The sequence below is a fragment of the Colius striatus genome, unplaced genomic scaffold (assembly GCF_028858725.1).
Source record: "Colius striatus isolate bColStr4 unplaced genomic scaffold, bColStr4.1.hap1 scaffold_48, whole genome shotgun sequence".
NCBI classification, from domain to species: domain Eukaryota; kingdom Metazoa; phylum Chordata; class Aves; order Coliiformes; family Coliidae; genus Colius; species Colius striatus.
Window position 1 is genome coordinate 290624 of NW_026908529.1, and position 14013 is coordinate 304636.

General features: G+C 51.6%; 1 protein-coding gene across 1 annotated transcript in view; it reads right to left on the reverse strand.

Annotated features, from left to right (window-relative positions):
* Window positions 1-11822: 11822 nt before the first annotated feature.
* Window positions 11823-14013, reverse strand: part of LOC133629498 (protein lin-28 homolog B-like) — a 36216-nt gene continuing 34025 nt past the window's right edge. The window contains 1 exon segment of the mRNA XM_062020155.1: window positions 11823-12183. Coding sequence (XP_061876139.1) covers window positions 11823-12183 — 361 coding nt within the window.

The window sequence follows — 14013 nt, forward strand, 5'->3', positions numbered from 1 at the left end:
TGGGGGAAAGTCTCCCATGGATATCACTGCCAGCACGCAGTACCGGAGCGATTACAAGTGCATGACACAAAAGCTTTAGGTGAAAGCATTTCCCTACTGTGACCCCCCCCCTCCTTGTGAACGACGCAAAAATACAGGCGACGACTCCGCGGCGACGACAGGACGGGCAAGGGGCGGCCGCCCCTCGCCCCCCGGCCGCGGAAAACATGGCTGGCGGCCTTCAGCACCACGGACAGCGCCGCGCCGCGCCTCGCCACGCCGGCCGCAGGAGGGGCCGCAGCCCCGGCCCCGCACCGACCCCGCAGCTCCGGCCGCCGCCGCGCAGCTCCGGCCCAACACACGCCGACCCCGCCGCCCTCCCTGCCCAGGGAAAGATGTCTCCTTGGGAAGCTATCCCCCACCCACAGCGCTCCGCGATGGCAACGCCTGCCGCGGGCTGTAAGTTGCGATTGGAATAGAAGGCTTACTGGGAACTGGAGCAAAAGGAGAAGACACCCGCTTGGGGTTTAAAAACTCATTTCTGCGCCTGAGGATGCGATTGGAAACAGCTGGCAATAGCTGAGGCTGCAGCCCTGCAGGCCTAGGAGGGAGAGGGTTTGGTGCATCCTCCTTCATTTACTTATCACTATTTTTCCTCTTCTCAAGTTTTAAATACGTGCCAGCTAACACATTTTCAGATTAAAAGAAGGCTGGATAGAACTGAGACACCAGCACCCGCCTGTCACAGGATGTATTTCAGAGCACAGTGGGAGACAGCTATTTTTGTCATACACACTCAGGCAGATTTTCTACTACAGCTGCATTTTTTGCAACTACTTATATGGAGCAAACATCAGCCCTAATCACTACTTGTGCCATTACATGCACGATTTGTTTCAGTACAGCAGAGGAAACTTGGCTTCCTGCTGTATTAATAATTAAGGTCATAATTTAATTCAATATTAATTCTTACTACTCTATACCAAGGGGAAAACCCATCACTGTTCATAGGATGATGCCTGGGATGCATATCTTACAAATAGTTTCCTGAACGAGCTCATCAGGGTTGTCTCCTCTTAAGCTTTAAGGTTGTTTTCAGTGTGTTTTAAAAAAACCACAAATGACTTGCAGTTTTGTAGAGCACAGCACACGGGTATCGATGCAAGAGTAAACATGAACTACTGCATTTCAGTACAATAGGATATACCTAGCTACCAAGGAAACTACACACAGCTGCATTTAAATGAATGACAACCAAATTTAACTGTAATTATTGCCTCAGCATCTGGCGACTTGCTCGCGACAGGACGTTTTTCAGCACCTGCAATTACTCATATTGTTTCTACTCAAGATGTGATATTGCAAACCAGGCTACTAGATGGGGAGAAACTCCCCAGCCCCGTACATGGCCTGTTTACAAACCACAGCAAGTTCAGTTATGTAAGGAAGGAGCACCAAGTCTGCAAACACAATGGACGAGTGCACGGCTATTGTGTCCCATCGCTGTAAGAATATAACACGTAATCAACTCAACTGCTAAAAACCGGTGAGAGAGAAACAAGTAAATGAATCAAATACCTTACTACGTGTATCAGATTAAAACGGGCAATTCCCTCGTGATAAAGCAAAAACCCCCACGTTACAAAACACTGAAATGAACCTCGAGGTTTTAGATTTATTTAGCTACGCCGATGTCGTATTTAGTCACGGCTCGAGCGAGATATTTACGTGCATTTCTGCTGTTTGCTTATTGCTAGGTTAATTTAGTCGCTGTTGATCTGACCCGCTGCATGCTTCGCTGCAGCCTCAGCCCAACACCCCGGCATGCAGCCACCACCCGGTATCCAGCCGGCGGGCGCGAAGAAGCGCCCGAACCGACTCCGCCGCCTCTCCCCCGCGGGCGTGAGACCAGACCAGGCGTTTCGGAGGCACTTCTGCACTTTTATTTGTTCTTCCTCGTCCCGCGTCCCGCCGGCAGCGGTAACTCCGCGTCAGAGCCGGCCGCGAGCGTTACCCGGCGAGCCCCCTCCCCCCGCACGGGCCGTCTCCGCGCAGCCCCGCCGGGCCGGGCAGCGGCCGGGCGCGACCCCGCGCTCCCCGCGGCGCGGCAGGGAGACATTCGAAATGGCGGCCCCGCCAAGGCGCAGCGTTTGAGCCCCCCGCACCGCGCACACGCCGCCGCGCGCGACGCCCCGCGCCCCCTCCGCGCTCCGTACCTTCGCCCGTCCCTCCGCTACGGCTGCCGTCGTCGTCCGTGTTTGACGTGCGGCCGCTGCCCGCCGCACCCTTCCCCGCCCCCCGCCCTCGAGGGGGAGCCGCGGCTCAGGTGCTGACAGCGGCTCCCCTCGAAGGCAGCGGCGGAGGAGGGGGCGCGGAGCGGCGGCCGAGGGAAAAAAAGGTGCGAACCCGGAAGTACACCCGCCACGCCGCCGCCCGCAGCGCAGGGAAACACCCGCGCCCGAGCACAACAATGCGGGGCCGCTTCGCCTCCGCTCCGCCCCAGCGCAACTTTTCGCTCCGGCCTCGGAAAGAAACCCGCCCGCCCGCTCCCTCCCCACAGCCGCGGCGGGACACGGGCCCGCGCACGCCCCGGCAGGTGCGGCGCCGGCGGCGGGGCGAGACCCGCGGCGGAGGAGAGGTGAAGGGAGCTCGCTTACCTCCCGCGCGCCATGGTGGCCGGGCTAAGCGGGGCTGCGCCGGCGGCTGCCTTCCTGAGCCCGCCGGGAGGATGGAACGGAGGAGGTGGAGAGAGGCGAGCCGCAGCGGCAGGAGGGCTCGGGCGGTCGCTCACGCCGAGGAACGCTCGAGGGCAGCGCGACCCAGCGGGCGGGGAGGGGCGGGGCCGCCGCCCGCCCGACCCCTGGGAGCCGCCTTCCCGCGGGCAGCCCCCTCAGCACCGTCCGCCCGACCCCCGGGAGCCACCTTCCCGCGCTCAGTCCCCTCAGCACCGTCCGCCCGACCCCCGGGAGCCGCCTTCCCGCGCTCAGCCCCCTCAGCGCAGCCCCCTCAGTGCCGCCCGACCCCCGGGAGCCGCCGGCCCACGCTTAGCCCCCTCAGAGCCGCCCGCACGATCCCCGGGAGCCTCCTGCCCACGCTTAGCCCCCTCAGCGCCGCCCGCCCGCCGGCAACCCCCTCAGGGCAGCCCCCTCAGCGCCGCCCACCCTCCCGGCACTTCAAATCTGGTGTAATGGCAAGGAAATGCCGTTTGTGCCAGTATTCTGTCCAGCTCTGGCTGAGCCGTACAACCCTTTGCCAAACCCCAGCTTGCACACACTGACACACTATCTTAACAGCTAAAATCTAGGTGGATCTGCTTTGGCAGTGGGGTTGGACTAGATGATATCTAAAGGTCCCTTCCAACCCCTACCATTCTGTGATTCTATGAAAATCTACTAAGCCTTGCATCCAAAACAAAACCCCAGGTCACTTCCAACCGTGAACACCGAGCAGCCCTATGTGCACTGGGTCCTCTACAGCAGATGGGTAGTTCATGTACAGGCTCCTCCTCCTTGTCCAGGCTGCAGAATCTCAAGGAAAACTTTCTGTGGAGGCTTTTAGCTGCTCCTTTTCCCAGACAGGTTCTTGCTTGGGAAATAAGAACCAGAAATTACCCTCTCATGTCCTTTTAATGACCTTACTGCTAACACTCTGAAAGCATGAAGGAAGAAGCTGTCTGAGTCAAATGGAGAAAAAAAAGACAAATGCCAGAGCAGGATGAGGGGGAAAATAGATTAGGAGGAAGAGTCTCCTGAGATCAGGACTGTTCAAGGGGCAAAAACCTAAGTCTAGGAACTGAAGAGCGGAGGCAGACTTTATTTGGTATTTATTTGCCATCACAGTGTAATCCACAATATGTGAAGTACGAGATAATGAAGAGCAGGGTTCCTGTTGGCTGGAAGAGCTGTCATAGGGATCTGTGGGAGGCAGCAGCATCTCTCCTATTCGTTGTGAGGAGCAGGGACTGGGACTATGCGTGGGGGAGACTGACTGTGAAACCATGAGGGAAGTGTGGGAAGTTAGTGGATACACTAGGATACATAGGATACACTAAAAGAATGAAGAGAAAAAAGGCCTGGAAATGCAGCAGAGAGGAAAAAAGTAATTTAGATGCTTGTCTGCAGAATGGAGATTACAAGAGTGTTGAAACAGATACCATAAGGAGCTGTTGTAGACAAAAGCAAAACAGAAATGTGGGGAAAACTTAGAGTGGATATATGGCTGGTGTGGGGCGATCTTGTCTGCATCCCCCCTTCTGGGCATGTGGCTGGCTGGGCTCAGGGCTAACTTAGGAGACAGTATAGGTGGTAGCTTGCTAGATGAAACCTCAGTGGAGGCTTGATGCTCCTTTGCCAGGGAGCTGCTTTTAGGCTGAGGCTCTCACCCTTCTTCCCAGCTTAAGCTCCATTGCAGCTGTGCTGCAGCCATGGCCATGCCTGTTTATCTGGACACTGATGGGTGACAGGCTTGTCCCTGGATCCACCTCATCCTCATGGGCTTGTCTGGCCTTAGTTGCCACCAACAGGCCTGCTCTGTGCCTGTGTTCTCAAGGCCCCTGCCCCTCAGGCTTTCCTGTTCCCCCTTCCCCAGAGGAGCAGCCTTCTCTCACTGCCCGTGGCACTGCAGACTTGCTGTGGACCTCTTCATACAGCTTCATGATTCACCAGTGGTCTCAGGGGCACTAATGCAGAAAGATGGCAATAAGATTGCTCCTTCAGCTTTGGAAAGTGTCTATCAGCTCTACACCCTATGGGGCTGAAGCCTGCTGGCAAATCATATGACTCCCATATACTCCATTTCACACCTCTTTAAAAAAAAACCCAATCAAACCACAGCACTTCAGGTGTACTGTCAAACTCAATCAAAGGAAAATTGCTGCAGTTCCAAAGCTAAGTGTTCCCAGCATGCTGGCAGCAAAACCGAGATCAAGTGTGAGATAGGACCTGGTGAGGCTCATGTTCTCTGTTTCTTGTTTTCTTTTCCCCAGACCCGCTTGTGCCTCATGAAAGTCTAAACTCTCTTCTGTTTCTTAGCTGGCAATGACATTCAATATGGTCATCAGAGACAAATATTTTATCACAAATGCCTTTTTAGACATTTTTTTGTTGTTGCAGCCAAGTTAATTGCATTTCAGTGCAGCCTTTGTTACAAGCATGCTGAAAGCACTCTGCTGAGCCTCAGCTGTTGACTTTTCCACACCTTTTCTAAACCAGTAGTCACCACCTTCACAAGACTACATTTAATTCCAAAGCAATAACTATTTCTTCTTCCATGCTTGATCATTTCTGTCCTTGCTCTGTGACTCAGATACACTAATTTGAAAGTTGGGGTTATGCTCATTATTTAAGATGGTGCAGAAACTGAGTGGTGTGCATCCAGAAACTTACCATGGCATCCACTGGTGATGGGTTGATCAGGAAGAGCAAACCAAAGAGGAAGCTGTAAACTCTTTCTATCAGCTTTCTAGACTGAGGCAGCATATATAACTCCAGGGATTGGACTGGATGATCTCTAAAGGTCCCTTCCAACCCCTACCATGCTGTCAGTCTGTGATTACTGCTCTCAATCCGTCTGTTCCCCCCATCATGTGTGTTTCATGGATGGAGAATCCTGTGCCCAGGTCCTCACTGCTGATCTGCCTGTTCAGGGATGTGAAGACTCTTTGGCTCCATCTGAATTAGCAAAATTACCAGGGCCAGGGGAAATGCCTGAGCACTGGTTGCCAGCAGTCCATGAAGTGCTTTTATGCCAACTAAGCCCTGGCAAAACAACTATTGCCAGGCTGTGGATGGAGAACTACCAAGGACTAAGCCCTAGTAGGCAGATTGCTTTTGTCCTGGTTGCAGGGATAACCTATTTAAACTCTTGTGTGGCTGTGAGAACACATCAGGCTAGTTAGTCACAGGGTCAGCAAATGAGCCCTGAGCTGTTTTATTTCCCAGGACTGATGTGGCCTGTGGATCTTGACCCCACAATCAGGTTGATGAGAGGTGGGGAAGGGGGTGGGTCTCTATGATGAGGACCTCTTCTGTAAGAGCCAGCCCTAAAAAGAGACTAATATTTGAGTGGTTCCCAGTTTGAATTGCCTCTATGTTTTACATTACACTGACACCAAAGACAAAAAAGATGGGAGTGTGGGAATGAAAGCTCAGGTCTCCTTGTGTCCAGCTGACTACCCAAAGGGGTAGTCTGTAGCCACGTTTTGAAATGCTTGTTCTACTTCTGATGTCAGGATTCTGACTCCTGTTTGGTCCAGTTCAAACCAAAAAGTCTGAGAATGCACCTCTACAGAGTAATTATCAGTGGGGATGATGGCACTTTTGAAAAAGGAGGAATAATAGGTAGCTTTTCATCATATGCTCAGCAAAAGCAACAGCAACAAGTCTGGTGCAGGATGAGGGGTTTCAGGTAAAGCTGAATTAGTGCACAAGATCTTCAGGCTTAAACGATTATTTCACAAGGACCAGAGTCATGTTCAAATACTTTCTTAGGAATTCAGTGGCGTGTGCTTGGTTGACCATTAACATTTTAATGCTTTTTAAATCAATATGTATGGACTTTAAGAAAAACAGCCATAAGAAAATGTGAGCTTAATGTTAGGAATAAATGTTGTGTTGCTGTGGCCGAGCCTGGTCTGTGGATTTTATCGCACTGCACTGTATGCAGTTTTGATCAGCTCAGACTGTCTGGCTCTTTAGAGCAGCTTGATTTAAGGAGTTTGAACTAATGTTCCTCAGGGAACTGCAGGCTCCAAAAACTGAATTGTTAGCTGGCAGGAAAAAAAAATACAGACCATTTTTCAAAGTATACAATGGTGAAGAAAGGAAATGATTACTTGAGTTGGGGACGTAGAGTGAGAAAGCGCCCGCCTTCTGCATCTGTGGGTGGTAAGCCACAGCTGGCTTATACATTCACTTTGGTTCTTCATCTACCCTCGCTTCAATCATGAGAAATAATTACAAGCATTTAGGTCAGCCTTTCTCTGTTCTGTTACATATTGAAAAAACAGGTTGAGAAGTTACCATGGTTTGGAAGGAGCTTCACTGGATCCCCACTGGCCTAGAGTAACGTGCCACTGGAGTGATAGTTTCCAAGCATTCGTCTGCAGTGTGGCTTTTATTGGCAATCACAAATTTAAGGAGTGAAACCTTAATTGGTAACCAAGGCTAAAAGTGATCAAAAATACCATTTCAAAGGATTTTGTTTTACTTGTGGCTTGCCTCTGCCCCTTTCACGTTCAGTCAATCAGAATTCACTCTGTTCTGGTTTAGCAAGGAGCAGCTTTTGGCTTAGTAACAGGGGGAGCGGGTTGCAGTGAAGACCCGGTAAAGAGTTTGCGGACCCTCCCCCGGCTCCTGGGTTCACACCCACCTCCGGCCCGGCTGGGCCAATCTGGCGCCTCTGCGATCACTATTTAGGGGACGGGAATTTGAAATGCGAGTCAGGAGGTGTAAGAGGGATACAAGATGGAGGCGACCACGCGGACCCTTCAGCCAGAGGAGGAAGGAAGGAGGAGCAGTAGACCGGAGACCCTTCTGCAGGCCGTGGCGAGAATGCAGGCTGTGCCCCTGAAACCTGTGGAGATCCGTGGCAGGACTGAGAGCCACCAGCAGCTCCATGTGAGTGAGCCCGGACGGGCGAGGGACTGTGTGGGGAGACGGCCATGGCCCAGGCCGTGCTGGAGAGCCTGTGTGCCACAGAGCAGCCCCACACGAGAGGCAGAGAGGAGCTGCAGCCTTTGGGATAAGTGCGCGTCGGAGCAGCCCGTGCAGGGCTGCCATGTGTGTGAGTTACCCCACGGACTCGCAGGGAGGACTGGTGTGGAGTTCACCCGTCCTGAGGAGGGACAGACGGCAGAAGCTATTGGGAGCAGACTGACTGAGACCTCCACTGCCTGCCCCCCATGAACCGTTCAGGGGGGGGCAAGGTAAAAACCCCGGGATCAGGGCTCTGAGCCCGGGAAGAGGGGAGGTGTGGCGGGAAGGTGTTCTTAAAAAGGCTGGTTGGACTCTTCATTGACGTATTCCTCTGTGTTGTTTCTTTTTGGTTATGTTTTGGGTTTTTGTGGGTATGTTTTAGTTGATGTTGCATTAAATTATTTTCTGGTTTTTTTTCTTCCCCAAACCAAGTGGCCTGGTCTGCTTTGTCCTGAACCTTAAGCGGCAATTAAGCCCTCCCTGCCCTCGAGCAATTCTCAGCCTCCTCGGTACTCGAGGCTAATCGTGGTCTTTTGTTCCCTGATGGGCCTAAACCACGACACACTCGTAGATTAAACTGCAGAAGTAAACCACATGGCTAAAGGGTGAACCGAAAGCTCCACTGGTTCAGATGGAGACTGCTTTCATACAGGAGAGTCTCCCTTCATATTTCCCATACCCTTCTAATGAAATGAAAGACAATTGGAAAAGCAGCACGGCATTTTAATACATTTTGAGTTATTTTCTGACTGCCTTTAAATATCCCATTCTACTTCCCATCAGAATGAGTTTGGAAAACACTTAGGCAGACAGAGTCCAAGTTTAAACATGAATAGAGAAGGAAGCATGGAATGGAGATCTTAGCAAATCCTACTTATTTAATCTTTTAGATATCCAAAACAAAAAGTGACATATAACAGCCAGGGATAAAACCCACAGAATAAGGAAAGAAAAAGAGGTGCTGCTTGGCCAAAGGGAAAGCTAAGCGAGGAAGTGGAGGAGCAGCTTGCTGTGGGAGCAGAAAGATCTCAGGACTTTTTCCAACAGATTCTGGAGTGTAAATAACAAAGACATGTCTTAGGCTGAAAATAATGGAGACAAGTCAGCTACAGAATGGTGATGGAGGCAAAGATCCACCATGCAGTCAGGGAAGAATTCCTGGTGATGAAAAGGAGGGCAGAGAAACTGGAGCGGCAAAAATCTGACAGTCACTGAAGGGCCGAGTGGTGTGAGTACTGGCAATGTTTGACTGCTTAATGAAGCCACTGACGAGAAGACTCTGTGCCAGAGCCAGGTGGACAGAGGGGAAGAAGGGAGGCAGGGCTGACATTCAGCAGCTGGAAAGCTGGCTGATGAGCTGAATATATAAAGGCCATCCAGGTGCCTGGTATTTTTCACTCTCAGGAACAGCGCACTGGCTTCATCTGGTTGATACTCTGATGTTATTAGGCTTAGTATTTTAGGCTACTAAAGTGCAGAGCTAAATGCATTGCTAGAAAAACTCCACTGCAGGCAATGGAAGTATCAAAGAAGTTATGCTGGACCACCAGTACTGCAGTTGTACAGACTGATGGATGTTTAAGCAGCCAAGTGTGTAACTTCCATCGTTTAACCCTGTCCTTTTTCCCTAAGCAGTTTGTCTGGACTTCAGCAATAGATCCTTTCTCTAAGGAGCTGAAAGCTGCTCTTTTTGTGTGTTTCTTTAAGTGCCATGCCTCAGTTTTCATGTGATAAAGTATCCCTTCCTAATCCCATGGTTTATCAAAAACCCATGGACCTGAGTTTCCCGTTCCTCTCTTATTACCAAGTGAGGAAAATGGAAGTGATACAAATCAGTGGAGAGGCTTTTCTACCCTTACCGGTATGATTGATCATTCATACTGGAACATTTTACCCAGTAGCTAGGTGTGGAAGAATCTAATTGTTTGTGAAGTATTTTGATGAGTGCACATTCCTATATCATTTTCAGGTGGCTGCTTGTGACCCTAATGAAAGCAGCATTTGCAGGTCACTCCAAAGCAATGGCAGAATGATCATTTCCTGTGGCCCAGTTTCATGAATGCATTATCTTCCTTCAAACCTAGACTTCTGCATTGGGAACAATAACATACCCACACTGTCTCATGAAATCAGGCTCAATTGCCATGACCTTTGCTTTGCTCAACCTTTTGCTTCTATTGTTAACTGTATGTGTGTTATGGTTAGTGTAGAGGAGACAATTCGATCATTATTAAAAATGTAAAGCTTGCTTTCTTCTGAGAAAGGAGGAAAGCTAACAGACAAGCCTGGAAAGAAGTAGAGAGATAAAGCATTCTTGAGAGAGGTGAAAGCTGAGCTCTCTTCAGCCTGGGACAGCGAAGACATGCAAAGCAAGTAGTGGGTAAGACATGCTTGGAAAAAGCAGAGGACATTTGCTGATACACGTGGGGTTTATACTTGCTTTGGTTTTTTTGCCCTTGCATGATCAAGTGTAACCCCAATAAAATAATTACAGTCCTCTGAAAGACAATCAGATATATGGTAATTGCAACATGGGAAGTAGCTGGGTTCTTGCAAGGCACCAATGTTATTTAGTCCTGACCTAGAGGATCTGCTTTCACAGCTAAGAGTACAGTTTGGGAGAGGGTGTAGTCTAGATGACATGGTACCTGTCCCAGGGGTAGGTCTTGATTCTTCTCCTAGGTCTGGTCTTGCCAATGTTAAGGATTATACAGGTTTCTCTAATTAACTTCCACCCGCAAGGGGATTTGTCAGAGTACGTTATCTTACGTGTGACTTGGTAACTCCGGAACTGCAAATGGGAAGCGACTTGGAGTTTTGATAGGCTCCAACTCTATTAACCCCGAGCAAGGGCTGCAGCCCAGGGAGTCTCGCTCTGAGGCCACCAACCTGTCTCCTCTTTCATGCAGAGGTGTGTGGTCCCAGCACACTCCGGACTGAGGCTGGTCAGCGACAGCCTCCAGCTCACAAGAAGCAGACAATGCCCAGGGCTTCTGGCAAGTTTTGCAGGTCCCCTCATTTGAGCTTGTCTGCAGCAGACACCTGTTCTTGGCTGGACAAAAGTCATGTCATCAGCAAGGGAGGCTGGCTGAGCAACCACAAGCACCCATCTACCTTTATTCTTAAAAAGCTATTTATCCCAGGACCTCATTAGCTTTGCATTTCCTTTTCTTTAAAACCAGAACTGACAACAACAAGACAACAACAAAAAATCCCTAGGGAGTTCTCTCCATGGCATCTCAACAGAAAACAAGGGTCAAGTCCCTTCAAATCGAGGGGCACTACTTGGGACCATGAGAAGTTGCTGCTGCTGCTGCTGCTACTGCCACCAAGGTCCCCTAAACATTCACAGAACACAAGGGGTTAAACAGGATGGTCTCCTGATCCCACTCGGTAACACACATTCTCCCCTACACAACAGCCATCTCAATTACAGGTACATCCACTTCAATCTTAGCAGAGGTTTTTGAGAAACCAGCACAGAAACTGCACACTCATTGTCCTTTCCAGAGCTCTGAACCCCTTTCACCAGGAAAGGACGGTGGCAGTGGGAGCCGTGCTGGGTCATGGCTCTGCCCAGCACGGGGAGGGGACGAGCTTTGGTACTTTGTGGAGGTGAGAAGGAAAATGAACTGACTGTAAGGGGGATGTCTTAGTATCGTTAGTACCATATGGCAGCTTTAAAATGTGAAAGTATCCTTTGGTTCACAAGAGGAGTAACAGTCTCGATCTCACTTCCACGTGGGGTTTATCGGGTTTGTTTCCCAGTGAGATCTCTTGGTCGTTTTTCAAACACGTTTGGAAAAAAAGGGTTCTGGGGAGGAGTTTGGGAATGTTTGTGGATACTGTGCCTATTGCTTCACAGTAATGTCTTGGGGGAGTCGATCTGATGGGGAAAGAACAATTACGCTCCTAGATACGTAACACACCCACACACACACAGAGGAGGCAGAACACAGCACACCCTGCTCACGTGAAACTCTGCTTGGAGTGATTTGTCTATTAAAGAAAAAAAATATATATTCACAGTTCCTCAACAGTAGTTAAAATTCCAGGTCAGCTACTGATAATGAAAAATATTTCCCCTGTACTTGCATGAGGTAGACATCCCGAGAGGATAAAGGAAACGAAAAGTTACGACAAATACTTCTAAGTTTTTCTCCTTTTCTGCACAGAAGGCCCCTTTCTGCTGGGTTCCTCGGGCGATGCCGACAGCTTGCTCGACGAAGCCTCCTGCGGTGACCAGCCCGAGCGCTCCGAGACCTCCAGCCTGCCTTTCTGAGAGTGCGGTGGAGACAAGTAGCCGTGCGCTCCTCCCCCTTCTCTCGGGAACGCGGACGTGGAAGGCTGCGGCTCAGCTTCGTGTCTTCCCTGAGAGCTGGCGGGCTGCTGCGAGACAGTTTTGTAGGGGCAGTTAGCCAGCATGTGCATGATGCTCTGACAGTAATGGCACTGCAGAGGTAGACTACATTCTTTAGCGTGGTGGTTGAGGCCACCGCAGTTGTAGCATCTGAAAACAAAGACAGACAGGCAACTGGTTATAAAATACAGCACCACAGAATCACAGCATGGTAGGTGCTGGAAGGGACCTTTAGAGACCATCCAGTCCAACCCCCTGACAAAGCAGGTCCCACCTAGATCAGGTCACACAGGAATGTGTCCAGGTGGGTTTGGGAACCTCCAGAGAAGGAGCCTCCACACCCTCCCTGGGCAGCCTGGGCCAGGGCTCCCTCACCTCAGCACTGACACAGTTTTTGCTTATGTTTCAATGGAACTGTTTGTGTTCCAGCTTCATCCCATCATCCCTTGTCCTGTCAGTGGATACAACAGAAAAAAGTGCTGCCCCAACCTCCTGACATTGAGATATTTGTCAATATTAATGAGATCTCCCCTCAGTCTCCTCTTCTCCAGACTAAACAGCCCCAGGTCCCGCAGCCTTTCCTCGTATGAAAGATGCTCCAGTCCCCTGATCATCTTGGTGGCCCTGTGCCGGCCTCTCTCCAGCACTTCCCTGTCCCTCTGGAGCTGGGAGCTGACAGCTCAGGTTTTCTGTGTCAGGAAGGCTCAGAACCAGCAGGCACGGTGTCTGCTGGTGAAACAGCAGCGGCTCCTGCATCCTTCTTGATGAAGGCCGAGCTACATTTGAGAATCTCTTTCCCAGGCCCTCGGCAGGTGCTCCCTTGCCGCCCCGGCGCCAAAAGCCCACCCGGTGCGTGCGGCCGGGAGCCCGTACCCGGGGCCGCCATCCCAGCTCCCCTCACAGCCGCACGGGCCGCCCCGGCAGAGGGCGACAGCCAGCCAGGCATCCATCCCGCCGCAGCGAGGCACCCAGTGCCGCACGGCCGCGGGGCCACGGCAGCAGGCGAGGCGATCCCAGCGCTGGCCTCTCCTCAAACTGAGGCGATCGCCAGCGCCGGCCTCTCCTCACACTGAGGCGATCAGCAGCCTCCTCACACTGAGGCGGTTCCCAGCGCCGGCCTCTCCTCACACTGAGGCGATCGCCAGCGCCAGCCTCTCCTCACACTTAGGCGATCAGCAGCCTCCTCACACTGAGGCGGTTCCCAGCGCCGGCCTCTCCTCACACTGAGGCGATCGCCAGCGCCGGCCTCTCCTCACACTGAGGCGATCAGCAGCCTCCTCACACTGAGGCGATCCCAGCGCCAGCCTCCTCATCCTGAGGCAATTCCAGCGCCAGCCTCCTCATCCTGAGGCGATCGCCAGCCTCCTCACACTGAGGAGGTCACCAGCCTCCTCATCCTGAGGCGATCCCAGTACCAGCCTCCTCATCCTGAGGCGATCCCAGCGCCAGCCTCCTCATCCTGAGGCGATCACCAGCGCCAGCCTCCTCATCCTGAGGCAATTCCAGTACCAGCCTCCTCATCCTGAGGCGATCCCAGTACCAGCCTCCTCATCCTGAGGCGATCACCAGCACCAGCCTCCTCATCCTGAGGCAATCACCAGCACCAGCCTCCTCACACTGAGGCGATTGCCAGCGCCAGCCTTGCTCCTCACCCTGTGGCAGCTTCAATTCACCCTTGGATGGCTTCACCTGTATCGAGGCCATAAAGAAGAGACATGCAGAGTGGAGATACTGGCCCCAGATATAACCGTGTTCTAATGGACGTGCTGCTTTCAGCTAGGTGCAGTTAAACACTAGCTGTGTGTCCCCAGGGGTGTGAAGAAGAGTCCAAAGACCTGCCTATGTATAAACAGACACAAGCACGAGATACAGAATCAGCTGGGAGTTTATGCTCTTGATATCTCAGCATATATGGCTGACAAACATACACAAAGGGGGAAAAACCATCTCAGGATGTTCAGTGCCTACATTAAGGACACC